This window comes from Agrilus planipennis, unplaced genomic scaffold (assembly GCF_000699045.2).
Source record: "Agrilus planipennis isolate EAB-ADULT unplaced genomic scaffold, Apla_2.0 scaffold6, whole genome shotgun sequence".
Classification (NCBI taxonomy): domain Eukaryota; kingdom Metazoa; phylum Arthropoda; class Insecta; order Coleoptera; family Buprestidae; genus Agrilus; species Agrilus planipennis.
In genome coordinates, this window is record NW_020439302.1 from 631,316 (window position 1) to 649,836 (window position 18,521).

Sequence of the window (18,521 nt, forward strand, 5' to 3'; positions counted from 1 at the left end):
AAGCGCTTTTTTATAAATGTTAAAAGTATAAGTGTATAAATAAATTTCAAATAAAACTAATAAAGTATTGTAAGATTGATTACACAAAACAGTATTTTAAATAAAAAACAACTCTTACCATTGCATTCACATGACCTAGAGTTGCCACAAATTGCAATAAACAAACAAACAAAACAAATCAAATTCCTTCCTATTTTGACAACTTTGCTCCTAGATTAGGCAAAAGAGTAAACAACTAAGATAGTCGGGTTGCATACGACACTACTGGTCTTGCATGTAAAATATGTAATTTTCTTTTACTAATTTTATACTACTAATTAAAATGCTTTCTTGATGTTTTCATTGATTGTAAAATTACTGCAACAATAAATAGCAATAATTTAATATCTTATGCGTATATTTTTCTAAAATTTTGGAGCGTAACGTTTTCAGTTTTTGCGGTAATAAAGAATGAAAACAAGTTAGAAATTAGTTTAAAACGCTAGGAAAACTATTTTAAAGGCGTAGATTATTATTATTTTTATAGAAACAAAATATAATTAGAAGCGCTTCTTCATAAATGTTGTTTTGGCACAAAAGTATAAGTGTACAAATAAATTTCAAATAAAACTAATAAATTATTGTCAGATTGATTACTCTAATTAGCATTTCAAATAAACAACAATTCTTACCATTATTCACAACATCTTAAGTTACCATAAATTACAATAAACAAACGAAACAAATTAAATTTCTTCCATTTTGAAAACTTTGCTCATAGATTAGGCAAAGGAGAGAACACCTAAGGTAGACGGGTTGCATATGGCACTACTGATCTTGTATGTATATATCTTAAGTACGTAATTTTTTTACTAATGTTAAGTTTGATACTACTAATTAAAATACTTTTTTAATGTTTTAATTGACTGTAAAATTAATTCAATATAATATTTCACTACAAAGGTCCATTTTCAGCGGTATTAGTAATAAATTAAACTGTATAAACGAAAATTTTTATAATAACATAGCATTTGATTTTTTAAGACAAATAATTTATTAAAAGTAACAAAGTAACAACAAAGATATCATTGAAAAAATATATAACATAAACTGTACAATTAAGACTACAAAATGTTGTACTTATAAGAGGACTGGGAAAATTCATACATAACTTTAAACTATTACTACATTCGGCTGTTAACAGGCATCAAATGATTATTTAAAGAGGACGATACACAATGATCCTATCGATAACACAACAAATACCTACGCATATCTTTCACATACAATACAAACATAATTATTACATGTAACATTAATGGCAATTAATTATTATAAATAGGTTTCACATTGACCACTCTGTACCATAAAGTTCATTCAAAACGCAAGACAAAATATATAGGTATTGTAGTTTTTAAACGATCCAACTACAAACATTCTACAAAATACAAACTTGTTAAATCTATAAATCTTGTCGGCTTTTATTACTTATGTGATAATATTAATTAATAAAATTTACACAAAAAACTTAAGCACCACCAAAATCACAATCTCTGTTATATTGTAGTAATAATTATGGAGGAAATGTGAAAATTAATGCGATTTGAAATGCTACTAGTGAATAAAAATACTGTAGATATTATTTTGAGCAACGATTTACACCTGTTATAATCTAACTAGCCATCGAGCTTCACTAACAAACAATTTCTCTTTTATTTTCAAAAGGAATAACCAATTAAAAAACAATAATTAATGGGGAATGTGTAATGAATATAAAAGAAACTAATTCTTCAATGTTAATAACTAAAATATTTTAAGTGAGTTAACTTTTTACAACCCAAAAATTAGATAATAGATCTTATGTAGCTGAAAAAAGATTATGCTTTAAAAATGCTATGAATTTAATTACTCTAGAATGTATGTATTTTTGAAATAGTTAGATAATTCGCTAAAAAGATCACTATTAACTACCTTTTTTCTAATGTTTTCATTGGTGTTCATAAATATTTCTTTAATCTAATAAACCTTTACGTACATCTTAAATAGAATAAGCACCCCCTGAAAAAATACATTTAATGTCAATATTAATAATAAAATTTCCCGATAAAAAACCTTCATATAGAATATTCTTTGTGAAATTCACTATACATTAAACAATTTCTACCAGTGTAATTTTTAAACGCCCTCAAAGCATTTTGCTTTCAAAAAATAAATTACATATTCACCAAACTTACGTTAAAATTAATTTTCTTTCTAATCAAAAACTCAAAACAATTTACTTTCTTTTAAGGGATACGGTGTATTTTCTGTATGTAAAAATTTTTAATTCCAAAACTGACATTCAGCAATCAAAATAAAATAGATATTTCTCAAACAAACGGCGATCCCTTAAACTCTAGAAACGCATTACTTCATACGCAAGTAAAAACTTAAATATAAACGAAAGAAGTCATGTGTATTATATTTATAATTTCCTTAAGTTCTATAAAGTATTTTCTTTTTAATTTAATGGCAAGTTTAATAACACGACAAAGTCTCGCAACTTATTTTTAAAAAGTGTCATTATTATTGTCGCTGATTAAAAATTAATGTGCAACCTTTTATTGTACGTGTAGAGCATGTTTTTAATGCTGATTTCAGAAATTAATTTTTTTCTCTTACGTTATAACTTTGATAAGATAATGTACACAAAACAAGGTAAGTCAAAAAATAGTTTTGTGACTCTTTTTGAATTGAGTATACCATTTATTTAATTGATATAAGTTTAGTACGTAACTGTATCAATTTAAGATATGTAATTTTCGAAATTTGTCTACAGTTTGGCCTTATCGGCAGCAAGAATTGAAATAATTGCTCCAGAAATAATGCGGTATTACTTGTTTTTCTTTTTCGTACTTTTTAGAAGTTGATTATGTAATATGAATGTTTATCTTAACGTCTAATTCTACTTCTACAAATTATCACAAAAGCACGGCATGATTAAGATAGACAACACTCTATTTTTGAATATGAAATTGGGCAATAAAATTCTGCATTTAATTTATAAGACAACGTGAGAAGCTGCTCTAAAAACAATACTATTCCTCAATTTATTCACATCTGTCGTTATTTTCGCAGTTAAAAAAATATTAATCATCAACTGATTAGGGTTTGCACTTTGTTTTTTTTTTTTTTCTTTGATGTTACCCACATATAATAATTATGACATGGTATAATTTGGTCCCATTTAAGAAAAAAATATAAATAAACAATTTTTGAAAAATNCCTCTTCATTTCTAACCTTTTCTACCCACGATATCCTCATCATCCGCCTATAACACCACATTTCGAACGCTTCTAACCTTTTCTTTTCCGCCGCTCCCACTGTCCATGTTTCGCACCCGTACAAATTGTTATCCAAAGTATTTTCTACTTTACTTTAAAATAAAAAATGGATGCTTCCTAGACCAATGGTAGGGAGTGTACGTATTAATTATTATTATGGAGGGTAGAAGTAAGACGTACTATTTTTGTAGAGAAAAAGTGTCCGTTAAACTGCGTTAAATTAGGGTGGCGCCACAGTAGCAACAGGGTAAATTTCAAATAAAGCCACAAAAGTTATTAGAATAGCAATAACATTAAGTCACTTCGAATCGTAAAAACTATACAAAAACGATAATAATTTCTCAGATTGCATTCCCCACTGTACTAGACTTCAATAAAAGAAAGTAATTAAAAAAAGGGTTGTAAAATATTTTAATCAAATTTCTAAAATTCGCTTATTTGCAACAAAATAAAAACTTTTTCAAACAAGTCTCTTTTTACTACTAACTATTTAATTGTCTAAAATTTGAAAAAACCAAATGAATAAAAAGCCTCAAAATTTGTTAAAAAAACTTGAAAAATATACTTTGCTGTTCAGTTGTTAAAGGGACGATATCATGTTACGTAAAGTGAATTTAAATAAGGGTTAAGGACAGTACTATAAAATGCAAATTACAGCTAGCATTTCTATGAAATATTTAACGACCGATATCACCAACCATCCTACTTTTCGATTGTATAAATTGTTACGTTATATACGAATACGTATAAAATATAACGTAATAATAACTACAAGTTGCTCTTTTTTATAACAAACTTTAATAATATGTAAACATTAAACCGTTAGTTATCTACTCACAATCAGTCGCAATTCAAATGTCTAAATTTAAATAATAACAGAGTAAAGCAAGTGTAATGCTTCACTTAACTTATTCATTAAATGATTATCTCTTACATAGTTATGGAAATGTACAAAATAGGTGCAGGTCAAGGGGTGTCCTACTTCTTTTTTACCTTAAAACTTTCATATACGTATAACTTACTTATAATATTCATCAAATGCAACAGAACGTGGAAAACAATTTGTCTTGTCGTTCAAAAGTTATTACCGCTTTTTTGAAGCTAGAATTTCTGGAGATTTTTAATAGTTTTTTTTATCTGAAAAGTATCGTCACTATCTCCACTATCAGATTTTAATGCATTTTCATATTTAATAAATGTTACAGAAAGTGGAAAACAATTTGTACTGTCGCTCAAAAGTTAATAACGTTTTTTAAATCGCGAGTTTCTAACGTTTATTACTGATTTTTCCATCTGTACTTTATTTGTCTGATAAGCTATCGTCAAATCACCTCCACTGCCAATTTTGCGGCATTTTCAGTAAAATTCCTTCAAAATATTCTTTCGGAATAGCAATCAGTTGGATTGCTGGTATTACCCATATGTAACGATTAGAAATCTACATATGTGTAGTACTTATACAATAAGTGTGGCATTTAAAGGTGTGATATGCAAATCAAATACAACAAAGAATAGACATTTTTAGATGATTTTTCATGTAGAAATATCTTTACAGTTATGCTAACCGTTTTTATTTTACATTCTAACCATAACATGTTACGCAAAAACGTAGTGAAAATCCAAAAAAAAAAAATAGTGGGTATACTCTGTAAATACGAAAAGTTTGAAACTTCTATAAAATCTCATAGGTTCATCATCTAAATTTAAACTTTAATAGGTATCTATGTAATAATGTAATAAAATTCGTGTATTTCAATTACCCAAATTAATGAACGCAAGATAATTTTCTTTGATGTGGTTTTCTCAAGGTTACCAGGAGGAACTCAACTAACGACGATGCGAAGAGAGAAAAAGAGAAATATAAAAATAAACTCAATCTTCAATTAGATCGAACATAAACAAGACATTTATATTCCTGTTTACTGAAAATACGCAGAAAGACTGAAAACCTTTTGGATTGGGATAAATTTAACCAGGTGCATTATTTATATAATTGGTATTAATAAAGGCAAATACTACAAATATGTTTGCAGCAATTAAAAAACATCGGTGTAAAAATGTTGTAATGTTTCGCGTGAACATTTAATAAGTGTGTCTAATTTTAGTTATGCACATTTTTTTCAAGGGCATGATTTTAATTATAGGTAGAATATATCTGTACGATAAAAACTTGCTAATAAAATGCTCGGTTTGGNGAAATTGTTTAATGTATTGTGAATATTCTTTGTGAAATTCACTATACATTAAACAATTTCTACCAGTGTAATTTTTAAACGCCCTCAAAGCATTTTGCTTTCAAAAAATAAATTACATATTCACCAAACTTACGTTAAAATTAATTTTCTTTCTAATCAAAAACTCAAAACAATTTACTTTCTTTTAAGGGATACGGTGTATTTTCTGTATGTAAAAATTTTTAATTCCAAAACTGACATTCAGCAATCAAAATAAAATAGATATTTCTCAAACAAACGGCGATCCCTTAAACTCTAGAAACGCATTACTTCATACGCAAGTAAAAACTTAAATATAAACGAAAGAAGTCATGTGTATTATATTTATAATTTCCTTAAGTTCTATAAAGTATTTTCTTTTTAATTTAATGGCAAGTTTAATAACACGACAAAGTCTCGCAACTTATTTTTAAAAAGTGTCATTATTATTGTCGCTGATTAAAAATTAATGTGCAACCTTTTATTGTACGTGTAGAGCATGTTTTTAATGCTGATTTCAGAAATTAATTTTTTTCTCTTACGTTATAACTTTGATAAGATAATGTACACAAAACAAGGTAAGTCAAAAAATAGTTTTGTGACTCTTTTTGAATTGAGTATACCATTTATTTAATTGATATAAGTTTAGTACGTAACTGTATCAATTTAAGATATGTAATTTTCGAAATTTGTCTACAGTTTGGCCTTATCGGCAGCAAGAATTGAAATAATTGCTCCAGAAATAATGCGGTATTACTTGTTTTTCTTTTTCGTACTTTTTAGAAGTTGATTATGTAATATGAATGTTTATCTTAACGTCTAATTCTACTTCTACAAATTATCACAAAAGCACGGCATGATTAAGATAGACAACACTCTATTTTTGAATATGAAATTGGGCAATAAAATTCTGCATTTAATTTATAAGACAACGTGAGAAGCTGCTCTAAAAACAATACTATTCCTCAATTTATTCACATCTGTCGTTATTTTCGCAGTTAAAAAAATATTAATCATCAACTGATTAGGGTTTGCACTTTGTTTTTTTTTTTTTTTCTTTGATGTTACCCACATATAATAATTATGACATGGTATAATTTGGTCCCATTTAAGAAAAAAATATAAATAAACAATTTTTGAAAAATTAATAGATAACAAAATATTTATTAGACATGTTATCAATTAAATAATAACAAGGACATAATGATTACATGAAAGCCTGCCCTATAAATTGCAAACCCTGATCATTTTATTTCAAAAAATGAAATATTCTTCAGGAAAAATTACATGTAGTCATTAAAAAACGAAAGAGGCTTTAATACCCATCATTAACTTTATAGTATAGGAAATATCTGTTAGGAACTAATTTTTTATTAATTTCGCCATATACGTATTAATTCTCTCTGATAAATAAGGAAAAAATTAAAACGTCATCCCTAAGAGAAAATTCTAATTATCTATGAGACATGTACCAGTTAATATTTCGAATTTAGTTTTTAAACGTCTTCAGAAATTATAAATGTTAATGGTAAACTAAATTCTGAATTTGTTAATTCCTAAACGGGCCCACAAACAAAAACAAAATTATCTTCAATAACATTAGTCAACTTCCTGAAAATTTTATAACAAAGTCTCTGCATACAGCTTAAGAACCCGATGAATTAACTCGTACTGCTCAGCAGTCTGTACCATTCCGCCCCTGTTCAATCTTAAAGAACACAAAATCGCCAAAACGTCAACGTTTCTATTGTTCCTCAGTTGTTGTATACCGTTCAAGACCGCCAAGAAACATCCCGTTCGACCTATACCCGCGCTACAATGAACCACGATGGTAGAAGAAGGAAGCTCGGCAAATTTTTTAGGTAATAGACTAGAAGATAGATCACACTCTAAACTCAAACTGTCAGCTGACTGGAAGTCGTCAGAACTCGAGTCTCTATCCGACGATATTTTTGAAGAGAACGGTCTGCTGACCGTCTCGTTCCTTAAGAAAATTTCGGAAGAATCGCCATTAGTAGAAACAGATTTGAATTTAAGATTACCATGATCTCGCGGACTAATTTTGGTCACCACGGCTGTTTCGTCTTCCGAATTTTTCTCTGTATTATTAACTTTTAAGTTGTTGTTATACGAAGATTCCGCTTCCTCTTTTGAGGTCTTATCGAAATCAAAAGATTCGGTTTGGGCCATGGAGCGGGTTTTTAAAGAAAAAAAAATATTGGTGTTTGTTTTCTTACTGAAATTCTCGATCTTGCTACTCGTCTCGTTCAAATCTTTCGATGACGTGAAATAATCCAACGCACTTTGGGATTTTTTGAGGAGATTCTGTTTAATTTCTTCCATTTCTTCTTGGAGTTTGGCAAGTTCCTTGTGCCAGTTTGATGTGCGTAAAGCTTTCGAAATTTTTCGCGTGTCCTCAGACGTATTATTTTTCGCGTTATTACTGATGAGATCCTGACTATTTTTAGGACGCTGTTTCGAAACGCTATCCAGATTGTTGTTGTCTAAAGACGATTTACGACTAATATTATTGTCTGAAATTGTGTCGTTTGGGTTTTTCGATCTCTCATTACCGTCTATTTTGTTAGTTTTAGTGAGTACGTCCAGGGCCAATTCAAGCACCTCCTCGGGACTGGCCATCTTGTGGTCCTGCCACTTGGAGTACCAGTAATGATAAATTTTTCTTACGTCTCCGTCACTGTCTAATTTGAATAGTTCTAACAGTCGTAAAGAGTAATGTCCCAAGTCGAATTTGTTTATAAACTTAATTCTAAAGTTACCATATGTGACCTCATCTAGTTCCTCGAATGCAACTGTCTCCTCTTCGTATTTCTTTGTATTCTTGAAGTCGAAAGTGAAACGATCCTGCACTTTGGTTGTTGTCACGTAATAGAACGATTTCTCACGCGAATTCGGCGAAGTCCTACCCAAGGGAAAATACAACTCGCACTTGTTTCGACCCTTTTCCACGAGACCCGTTAACATTACTATACAATTACTCTGAAAAGAAACTATTTTAGTTTCAAAGTTAATTAATCATAAGAACTAGGAGAAAAATAAATAAACCTTGTTATTCCAAACCATTTCCCAAAAGTCTTCACATGTATGAGACATTGGGCCTTGTGTCGCAATGTAACACGATTCTAAATAATCTGGACCCTACGAGAAAACGTGAAATGATTTTCTTTTAATTTTCTTTTACAAAGAGAGCAAACTTGCCTTTATATAATTGGCATGTATATAGTCTCGTTCTCCAAGTAGGTGAACGCGACTGTGTTCGTTCGGTAAAACACCTTTGTATCTGTTTTTGTTCTGACTACCAGATACTATGCACTTTTCTTGCAAATTTAATGGCACTTCCCAAAATTCTTGATGTAACTTTGGAACTCTAGTTGGCTTAAAAATAATAAAAATTAACAAACGAATTAAATTTAAATTAAATTAAAATACTCATTTACCTCACAGGCCATTTTAAGATCAGTTAAAGACAACACACTCCCTGCAGTCTGTAGATACTGCACGTTTTGTAAGTGCAACTTAAAGTCCTCTGACAAGGCTTGAGATTGACAAAGTCCCGCTTGCCTTGGATACACTGTTTTCTTACATCCTTTGCAGTGTCTTACAGCGGTACCACATTTTGTTGGACCGTTTCGGGATTGACAGAAACTGCAGGGAGGGATGTACAAATTTTCGTTCGAGAGCGATTTTCTACGACATTTAAAATTGCACAGGCAATTGCATTTTTTATGGAAAGTGTAACAACGGTTCTTGCAAACACCGGTTTTGCCTTCTGGGGAACTGGTTTTAATTGGATTGATATCAATTTTGTCCAATTGTGGCTGAGATTTTTGAAGAGTTCCACTGAAAGAGAATATACTCTTTATATTTATAATTAGTTCTCAAAACCAAACTTGCTTGTATTTTTTATTATTATCAATAAACCTATGCCTTTTATTCTTTTTTCTTTCAATTGAAATTGCTTACCTACATCTTCCCACAATTGCCACAGCTTTTTTATTAGCTTTAACTTCACAAGAAGAGGGGAGACTGCAAGAACACTTTTCTACCCCAACAGTTGACAAATTGATGTGTGACACACTCTTGATATTGTTAAAATTTTTAAGGGGCATTACTTTGGTATCCAATGTCCTTGAAGTACTCCCCAAATCAATTGTAAGACTTGCATTTGATCCTCTACGCTCTAAAAGTCCCTTGGTTTTTATTCTCACAGGCTCAGGACGACTATCAGAAAAATCCTGCAGGGTCATAATTTCTGGAAGGGTTTTAAGCAGTTGGGAACCTGATATATTAGAATTCGAAGTGAACTTTTTCAAATTTGATACTGAATGAAAGTCAGATGTTAAAGATGCCGTTTGAAAAGGTCTGTCATCATTATATTTTATACTGACTGGTTTTAATTGCTTCTTGGGGGTGTTGGGCACAGAAAAAACGTCTCTAGATACTTCTAATGTTGACTTTTGAGTTGGATCTGAATCAAGGCTGACAGCCTTAAGTTTCCTTGACAAAGTTGGAGTCTTTGGAGATTGTATTAATAAAATAGGTTGATTGGTGTTCTCAGTAAGCGTAGATGTAGTAGACAGATCTAGACTAGGAAAATTTCGTTCTTTTTTGGTTACTTCTACAATGTCCTTCTTTATATAATGACTTGCTTCCATTTTAGTTATAAAATTTTGTATTTAATAACTGAACCTACAATTTAAATCAATAGGTAAACATGGTAGCTTGTAACTACCTAATGAAGACATAAAATATTATACAGTCCGAACTATAATGTAATAAAGACACAGATACTGCATGTGAACACAAACTGTTGTAAAATTAAAGAGCTTTAACAATAGCACTTATAACTGATATAAAAAATGCTATAATTATTAATACAAGATAAAAAATCTTCTAAAGTTAGTTAACCTCAAATAATAAAAATGTCATTCCTTGAATATCTTTTTGTTTTGAGGTAAAAGATAATTTACGAAACTGCATTTAAAATAATGATATGTTCTGTATTAATTTAAATGATCAGCATTTTCACTTACATGAATTTGTTATAAACATCGTATTTGCTGGATTTTAAAAATCGTATTTTCAGCAGACCATACTCAGCACAATATTTTCGATTTGAAATAAAAACAGACTACAGATCTTATCACATAATGACTTAAACGTTATTTTCAGACCGGCGTAACAATTTCTTTTCGGTATCCGCAGAATGTAAACAAGCCATGTTTTTAATCATTTTTTAATTAAACACATAGATACATATAATTATACAGTGCAATCTATGGCAATATATCAATAAAAGTAAAACTGCAACTTGTAAGAGTGATTCTAAAAGCTTCATAATAAATGCTTTGAAACATTAAGTAACTCAAATTGTATGAATTATTCCTCAAAAATGTTTCTAAATATTATATTTACTATTTATTACCAAAATCATACTTTTTAAATCCTAAGGATAGGCAACTCCATTCACACACTGTTACTTTTGTTTGCATAACTCCATAATAGAAAATTAATAAATTAAAACGCGCTAAATGTAAAAACGAATATAAGTATAAATTAATGAATTAAGGGAAGAAAAGAAGTTATAACAAGCAGTAAAACCACAAACAAGGATGGTGTTCAAAATACTTTCCAAAAAAGAACCCATTTATTTTAATTCTCCTATTTTTATATGCATTTCTTCTTTAATTTAAAAAGCGTAGTCTAAGTGATATGTAACTTAAAGATACTCCTAAAGGTGTTTTTTCTGTTTTATAAAGTTCTAGCATAGCATAGTTTATCTCTAAAACGTGCAAAAAGTAGTCACAAACATTAAATCAAAAATGCAGTATTAGGTTTTCTCATACCATTAACGATTATATCCCCAATATCTGCTTCCGCCGGACGTATGATAAGCAAGTTCGAAAATCTTTCCTTTAGCGCCATTAACTTCAAAACATGCCAGAAAAACAGTTTTAATTATCTTTGATTTTTGCTAAAACAGCAATAAGTGAAACATGTATCGTATGTTTGTGGTTTATAGTGTTGTAATTTTAGCGATTTTCACTCAAATTGAAGGATGGAGGCAAAGTGTACTACGTAAGTAAGCTTCAGTACATACATAAAGTTAAGTAAAATTAAAAATAAAAAAGAAGTACAGGAAAAACGTAGTCAGGGTTTTCAATGTCAAATACAAATAAATAAAGATTTATAAGCTTATGAAATACACATTTTTATTCATTAGAAACTTAAATAATTACTTATTACTGTCTAAATAATCAAGTATCCCTTCCTCTTCTTCTAATTTATTTAAAACTTCAAAAACATCAATACTAGTCTCTTTCTCAACTTGTTTTGTTCTTTTCTGCCTTGGTGTTATGATAGGTTCTGCTTCAAATTCTAATATTTCAAAACCATGCTTCATTTTTACAGCCACTCCTTTATTGGAAACAATTTGATCCGGCATATTTGATAATTCTAGCAGTTCATTTTCACCCAGTTTGTTTTCTATTACAAAATCGAGCCTCCTTTCTAGCTCATTCAAATTCACTTTATAAAGCTGTAGTTCTTCACTTAAACTAGCATGTTTTTTACTTAAATGCTGTTTGGTTTCTTTTAAACTATTTAACAGGAACATATCTGTCCCGATTTTAACTTTAAATTCGCCTGTGTGGATAAGAGTCACAGGTAAAGCACACACTGGATTAACTTTATAAAGCACTTTCTTTGTGGCATGTTCAGACAGATTATCAAGAAGTTCCTTAAGTTTCATACATTCCTCAGATTCTGATTTTAGTTTTGTTTGCTGCTGTTTGTTCTTTTCTATATCGTCTTGAAGACTTTTAACGTAAATTTCAGAATCTCCACTTGCTAGAAGTGATAACGATAGCAGCTGATCTTTTATTATATCCAATTGTGAATCCATTTTGAACATGTTATTTATTCGAGTCTATTTAACACTGCACTTTGTTGTTTTAATAACTACACAAAATATATTCCAAAGTATTTAGAAATCAAAACTCAAAACAAAGTTTTTATTTAAAAAATATAAATATAACCTGATTTTGTCCATAGATAAGAAATTTTATCTATACTCAATGTATGTATCATCTATGATATTAGTAATTGAATTCATTGAACTAATAAACACGAGACATAACCCAATATACTACCCGCCAAGTGATCGCCACCGAACTATTAATTTATGATAAATGTTTTTATTTTCAAATTTTACAAATATTGCAGACTTAATAAACTGTTAAATAAAGTCTTTTTATCTGAAAATATCACATTTGAGTAAGTTGAGTTATGAGACAAGTATGTTTTTAAATATTTATGGACTTTTTAGCATGTCCGGGACTAAAATTAAAGTTTGGCCGCATTAGATACCGCCAAAAAGGAAGATTTGTTAAATTCCAATGTAATACAGGATATATTACAGCAGGTGAAAAATATAGCATTTGTTTCCGAGGCGAATGGGATAACCCACCTCCTAGATGTGTCAGTGAGTGCTACTAGTTTTTAAAAAAACTTTTAATCCATTATTCTGAGTATTACATTTCTGTATTTTATTTAGGGGCAACTTGTCCCATGGTTAGACCTCCAATTAATGGACTAGTTTATCCCTCTCATAGAGGAGCTGTTTTGAACTTTTTCTGTAAACCAGATTATGTTTTAAGAGGTCCCAATATAACATATTGTGACGGTCGTCAATGGAGTGATAATTTACCCAGTTGCGTTAGTGAGTTATTTCGCTTAAAAATATGAATTTTTAATGGCGATGATAATTGTAATTTTATAGAATCCAATACCAAGCCGGCTTTAAGTTGCGATTTTGAATCTGAGGATTTATGCGGATGGACTCATGATTTAAGGCACGATTTTGATTGGATTAGAATGAATTTTAGCACCCCTAGTGGGTACTTAGGAACCGGACCAGCTTACGATCACACTAAAGGAGAACAAGGCAATGGTATTCGAAATTGCAATTTTATAATATACAGGGTGAACATTTCAAACTTTGAAAATTAAACAGAACGAAAGTAATACAGACAAACAACTTTCCCGTCTCTTTAATTTTATTTATACATCCCTCTGAATAATCTTTTGTCTTCAGGATATTACATGTACATTGAATCATCTTCGAGAACTGAAAACGAGACAGCTCGTCTCATTTCACCAATTTACGATAAAGTCGATACCAATGCGTGTTTCAAATTTTTTTATCACATGTATGGGAGCAGTATAGGAACCCTACGAATATATTTAAAGAAAATTAGTGACAGTTGGGATTTAGAACCATCTCAAGCTATTTTTAACAAGTCGGGAAATCAAGGAAACGATTGGTTGGAAGGTTTTGTTAAACTGGGACCCATTAATGAAGATTTTCAGGTAAAATGTTTGTTTGTCTGAACCAATATTCGCATCCCTTGAAAAATACAGCAACCATTTGCGAACAGTGATCTAATCTAGATCTACTTTTTCCCCTTCTTATCCTATTTCTCTTTTCTAACTTTATCTACTCACGATATTTTTAACTCAAAAAAAAAAAAAATAAAATAAATTCTGCCTGCCTGTTTTTATCCCCTTTATGGGTTTTTGTAGAGTTGCTGTGACATTAATATTTATTGTGTAAATCCCCCTGAAAAAATACATTTAATGTCAATATTAATAATAAAATNTTTCCTATTTGTTTATTTATTTCTTTCTGTGCAAGGTTATTTTATTAATTAAGGAAGAAGACTTTCATCCATGGAGTAATAACAAGTTTTATCAAATTTACCGGAAATGATATCATACGTACCTCTGGTTTTAAATATTTCATGATAATAACAACAATAATAATTGCAATCGTCATTTTGATTTCAATTTCTAATATAGAAAAATAGTCAAAAACTACAATTTAAATCATTTTCAGATTGTAATTGAAGGAATAAATGGTCCTAGTTACGTAGGCGATCTTGCCATTGATGATGTTCAACTGATAGAAAATTGTACTGAAGAAGATGAAATTATATCAACAACGTGAGTATTTAAAAACGTATAAAGTTTTTTTAAATTCATTTTAGCCGTTTTATGTTGAAATGGTTTATAATCACCCTGTATAATACAAGACTTTTTCAGAATGCTTTACGAAACTGCCCCTGTGTTTGCTATCGGAACTTGCGCTAACCGGTGTTTTAACGATTCTTCCGAAATATCGGAAGATAATTTTCAAATTTCTTGCGATTGTGTCGAAAACTGCATGGAAAGAAATACATGTTGTCCTGATTTCATCGCTCTCTGTATAGCTGGTAAGTACTCATAAATACAGTCTTACGTAGCTATTTACGCACTCTGTATATATCAAACATTAGCTTTAGTCAGTGACTCTCAAAAGTTGGGACGCAAATTTGGTTATAATTGAAACAGTGATATTCTGACAGTTTCTTATTCTTTAACGTCATTCTAATAATTATGAGGATCTTTTTTTTTTATTTCAGATTCAACAGATGATTCCCTCGTAAGTTATGCTTCCACCCCTTTCTTAATGTCGACATCTAAAGTACCCAATATTACTGAAAACCAAAATACAAATAAAACATACCTAGAAGCTCCTACAATTGCAACTAATATGTCGAAAAAAGTTGATGTAAATAATAATTCCGTATTACCTAAAAAAGAAAATAAAACAAGTACTAACATTGAGGAAAATCCTACAACTAGTGGGAAAAAAACAAGCAGCCCTAATACTTCCAAAACAATTTTACCTACCACTGAATTCACTTCGAAAGCTCCTCCAAGTAACACAACTCTTACAACAAGAATACCACTACCAACATCCACGAAAACTACCCGATTAACTACCACTGCGATTTCTATTACAAAAAATTCAGTAGTTGTTTTACCTACCCTTAAATTTTTAACACCACCTCCTACTCAGCCAATAATTCAAAAATTACCGAAAACTGCAAAAACTAAGGTTAAAGTCACAAAAACACCCTCTACGACAGCGGCCATATTGAAAACAACTTCATCAAAACCAACATTATCTACTCAACAAACGAAAACAAATGATATTGTAACTCTACCCACAAAAAAAGCAGTAACATTTACTTTAAAAGAAGATGAAAAACAATCAGACGACGAAAACAATAAGGAAAGTGATGAGGTGTTTTCTGGGGAAAATACGAAACTCGCAAAGATTATAAATGAAAATTCTAAGCCAGCTGAAACTAAGTTTACTATGCCTCTCATCTTGTCCATAACTATTATTATTTTAATAGTTTGTATCGTTTTATTAATAAGAAGATACAGTGTTACGGGGTGTCGAAAAATGAACCGATTTAAAAGCAGTGGTGATAGTCAAAGTGACGTACGGTTTCTCACAAGTGACGAACAGTTGGACTTCACATTAGCAAGCCCTGATAGTTATTCTACATTGTAAACATACTAAAAGTTGTTGTTGTACATATTTTTAATTTAATAAATAATTTTCGAATATTGAGCTTCTTATAATTTTTACACAACTATTTTCCTTATAAATAAAATTTTTTAGCGAATACTTACTTCATAATATATTTCCATCATGTCATTAGATAGGAATGTTTTACATCCCCTTCCTATTAAAAAAATGTTTTATTTTTTTTATCGATACCAGAGTTTGAGAGTCACTGTTTTAGAATGACACATTATTGTATTGAAACTAAAATGGCCGCCAAATTTGCCAGTTGTGCAGTATCATTATTGGCAAAAATAATTTAAATCAAAATATTTTTTAAAAAGTGTAAAATTAGAAAGCAGACTCGGTAGTTTTGTTTTTGCTCTTTGTTTTCTCATTAGTTCAATAAAGTAGTAAATATGAAGATAACACTGAAAAATCTACAACAGCAGACGTTCCAAGTCGAAATTGAACCTTCCATGACTGTAAGTATGAAAAAACTATCAGTAAACGTAATTTAAAGATAATTTTTAGGTGAAGGAACTGAAGCAGAAAATTGAAAATGATAAAGGGAAAGATTATCCTTCAGAGAATCAAAGACTAATTTATGCGGGTAAGGTGCGTCTGATTTAGGTTAATCGGCGTTTTACAAATGTTGTTATTCAGGTAAAATCTTAACGGATGAGTCGGCTCTCTCGGAATATAAAATCGACGAGAAGAAGTTTATTGTTGTAATGGTTACAAAGCCCAAACAGCCAGAAAAGACCGAAGCTGGTGATGCAACACCTATATCAACACCAAGGTTGGTTGTATTTTTTGCAACAGTATAAAAATGGTCATTTATAAGGCAATGTAAACCCAGATCATGACAATACATGCTATAAACTAAATGCTTTCAGATTTAAAGGTGTAAACAATAAACTTATACATCTGCCTTCAGTATTAAAGCATAAACGATAAACTGCTATATTGCTAATTAACTAAAGTTTGTCTATGTAATTCTGGACCTATATTACAAGACAAATATATATTTAATAAGTTGTTGAGTGTTTTGAGAGAACATAATAGGAATTGAACAGTTAATACATATCTCTGTTATATAGCACTCAACAGTCAACAACTTCTACCCCAACAACAACCTCCACCACAGAAAGTGCTCCGGCGTCGCAATTGGAAGCAACGGAGTCAAATTTAACAGGGGCTGAGTCTACTCTGTTGATGGGAGAAGAATATCAGAATATGGTACGAAACATTATGGATATGGGCTATGAACGAGAGCAGGTGGAGCAGGCTTTAAGGGCAAGCTTTAATAACCCAGACCGTGCTGTTGAATATCTTATCAATGGGATACCACCAACGTTAGATGAGCAAGAAGCTGTAAGTTTGCCTTCTTTACTTTATTATAACTATACTGTGTCTAAATATTCAGGATAAAGTACAGAAATCACATTGACTTTTTGTAATTAGGTTCAGGAATCTGCAGATATGTCAGGTGTTGATGAGAGGCAATCAGATTCGGACGATCCTCTTGCATTTTTACGTAATCAGCCCCAATTTCAGCAAATGCGAAGCGTGATTCAACAAAATCCACAACTATTAAATGCAGTGCTTCAACAGATCGGTCAAACGAACCCTGCGCTCCTCCAACTCATTTCTCAACATCAGGAGTCATTCGTCAGAATGCTCAATGAACCTTCAGCCAATGCCCCTGCCTCTCCAGCAGTCCCAGCAGCAGGTATTTAATTTATTGTTGTTTTACAATGCTTCTGTTTTTCTTCTTGAAAGTTACGGTATTCCTTTGTTTTATTTTCGCGTTATACTTAACAAGCCTATTTAGAAGTTTGTGGTAAAGCATAAGTTGTTATTTTTTTTTTCTATGAATTATTAAAGGTGTGCAACCTGCAAGTCAAGCAACGGGAGGAGGTCAAGTGCCACAGGGAATGATCCAAGTGACTCCTCAAGATAAAGATGCCATAGAAAGATTGAAAGCCTTAGGGTTCCCCGAGCACCTAGTTGTGCAGGCTTATTTTGCATGCGAACGGAATGAGAATCTTGCAGCTAACTTTTTGCTTTCCCAAAATTTCGACGATTAGCCGATTCACAGTGTAATTAATAACTATTATTATTATGATAATAAGTAAGGGTGAAGTTTATCATCATTGTAATACTTCTATAAATTGTTGGATATAAGTTTTTGATTATGACCCTCGGTCCTGAAAGTTTTTTGCAATAACTATTTACCTACTCTAACAGACACCTAAAACCTATCCCACTATATTTACTTTATTTCGTTTGTGAATAAAATCAAGTTTATGGAAAAAAATGATAGTTTAATATTTTAGGCCCTCTACTTCCTGCTGTTGTATGTATTGTAAGCTCCTGCTGTAAATAGCATTAATAAAGTAATGATAAGTAGAAAAAGTGTTCCTTTTTTTCATCAGCAAATATACATGAATAGGAAAAAGGTATTCTTAAAAAGAATATTTAAAAATTGGTTTTGTGGAGAACTATAAAAAAGCTTAACATTGACCTAACATTTTTATTTTCGACTGCTGTACATTATAGATTCGCGTGCCGAGGATTCC

At 30.7% G+C, this 18,521-nt stretch overlaps 4 protein-coding genes across 4 annotated transcripts in view; 2 read left to right on the top strand and 2 right to left on the bottom strand.

Moving 5' to 3' along the window:
• The window catches only part of LOC108732674 (GILT-like protein 1), a 33,440-nt gene extending 32,690 nt beyond the window's left edge, over positions 1–750 (bottom strand). The window contains exon 1 of the mRNA XM_025978473.1: positions 672–750. Coding sequence (XP_025834258.1) covers positions 672–674 — 3 coding nt within the window. The 5' untranslated portion in view covers positions 675–750. The remainder of the gene's footprint in view (positions 1–671) is intronic.
• A 4,785-nt stretch (positions 751–5,535) lies between these two features.
• Positions 5,536–10,784, bottom strand: LOC108745008. Its single transcript, XM_018481014.2, has 6 exons — positions 10,571–10,784; positions 9,501–10,226; positions 8,975–9,377; positions 8,736–8,912; positions 8,583–8,675; positions 5,536–8,516 (listed from the first exon to the last, which is right to left on the bottom strand). Exons 2-6 carry the CDS (start codon positions 10,190–10,192, stop codon positions 7,137–7,139), a joined length of 2,745 nt encoding a protein of 914 aa, XP_018336516.1. The 5' UTR covers positions 10,193–10,226; positions 10,571–10,784; the 3' UTR covers positions 5,536–7,136.
• Positions 10,785–10,972: 188 nt separating this feature from the next.
• Positions 10,973–15,998, top strand: LOC108745015 (zonadhesin). Its single transcript, XM_018481026.1, has 8 exons — positions 10,973–11,615; positions 12,865–13,020; positions 13,093–13,257; positions 13,318–13,488; positions 13,633–13,907; positions 14,434–14,540; positions 14,640–14,809; positions 14,999–15,998. Exons 1-8 carry the CDS (start codon positions 11,534–11,536, stop codon positions 15,940–15,942), a joined length of 2,070 nt encoding a protein of 689 aa, XP_018336528.1. The 5' UTR covers positions 10,973–11,533; the 3' UTR covers positions 15,943–15,998.
• A 192-nt stretch (positions 15,999–16,190) lies between these two features.
• On the top strand, positions 16,191–18,259 carry LOC108745022 (UV excision repair protein RAD23 homolog B). The gene is made up of 6 exons (XM_018481039.2): positions 16,191–16,421; positions 16,471–16,549; positions 16,603–16,738; positions 17,040–17,313; positions 17,404–17,671; positions 17,827–18,259. Exons 1-6 carry the CDS (start codon positions 16,356–16,358, stop codon positions 18,027–18,029), a joined length of 1,026 nt encoding a protein of 341 aa, XP_018336541.1. The 5' UTR covers positions 16,191–16,355; the 3' UTR covers positions 18,030–18,259.
• Positions 18,260–18,521: the final 262 nt, after the last annotated feature.

Coding starts and splice junctions, on each gene's coding strand:
- LOC108745008 (XM_018481014.2), bottom strand. CDS start 10,192: ATGGAAGCAAGTCATTATATAAAGAAGGACATTGTAGAAGTAACCAAA. Junction 8,676..8,735: donor TACATGCCAATTATATAAAG/GCAAGTTTGCTC, acceptor GTTTTCTCGTAG/GGTCCAGATTATTTAGAATC. Junction 8,517..8,582: donor AAATGGTTTGGAATAACAAG/GTTTATTTATTT, acceptor GTTTCTTTTCAG/AGTAATTGTATAGTAATGTT.
- LOC108745015 (XM_018481026.1), top strand. CDS start 11,534: ATGTATCGTATGTTTGTGGTTTATAGTGTTGTAATTTTAGCGATTTTC. Junction 11,616..12,864: donor ATGGAGGCAAAGTGTACTAC/GTAAGTAAGCTT, acceptor TGGACTTTTTAG/CATGTCCGGGACTAAAATTA. Junction 13,258..13,317: donor TAATTTACCCAGTTGCGTTA/GTGAGTTATTTC, acceptor GTAATTTTATAG/AATCCAATACCAAGCCGGCT.
- LOC108745022 (XM_018481039.2), top strand. CDS start 16,356: ATGAAGATAACACTGAAAAATCTACAACAGCAGACGTTCCAAGTCGAA. Junction 16,422..16,470: donor AAATTGAACCTTCCATGACT/GTAAGTATGAAA, acceptor GATAATTTTTAG/GTGAAGGAACTGAAGCAGAA. Junction 16,550..16,602: donor TCAAAGACTAATTTATGCGG/GTAAGGTGCGTC, acceptor GTTGTTATTCAG/GTAAAATCTTAACGGATGAG.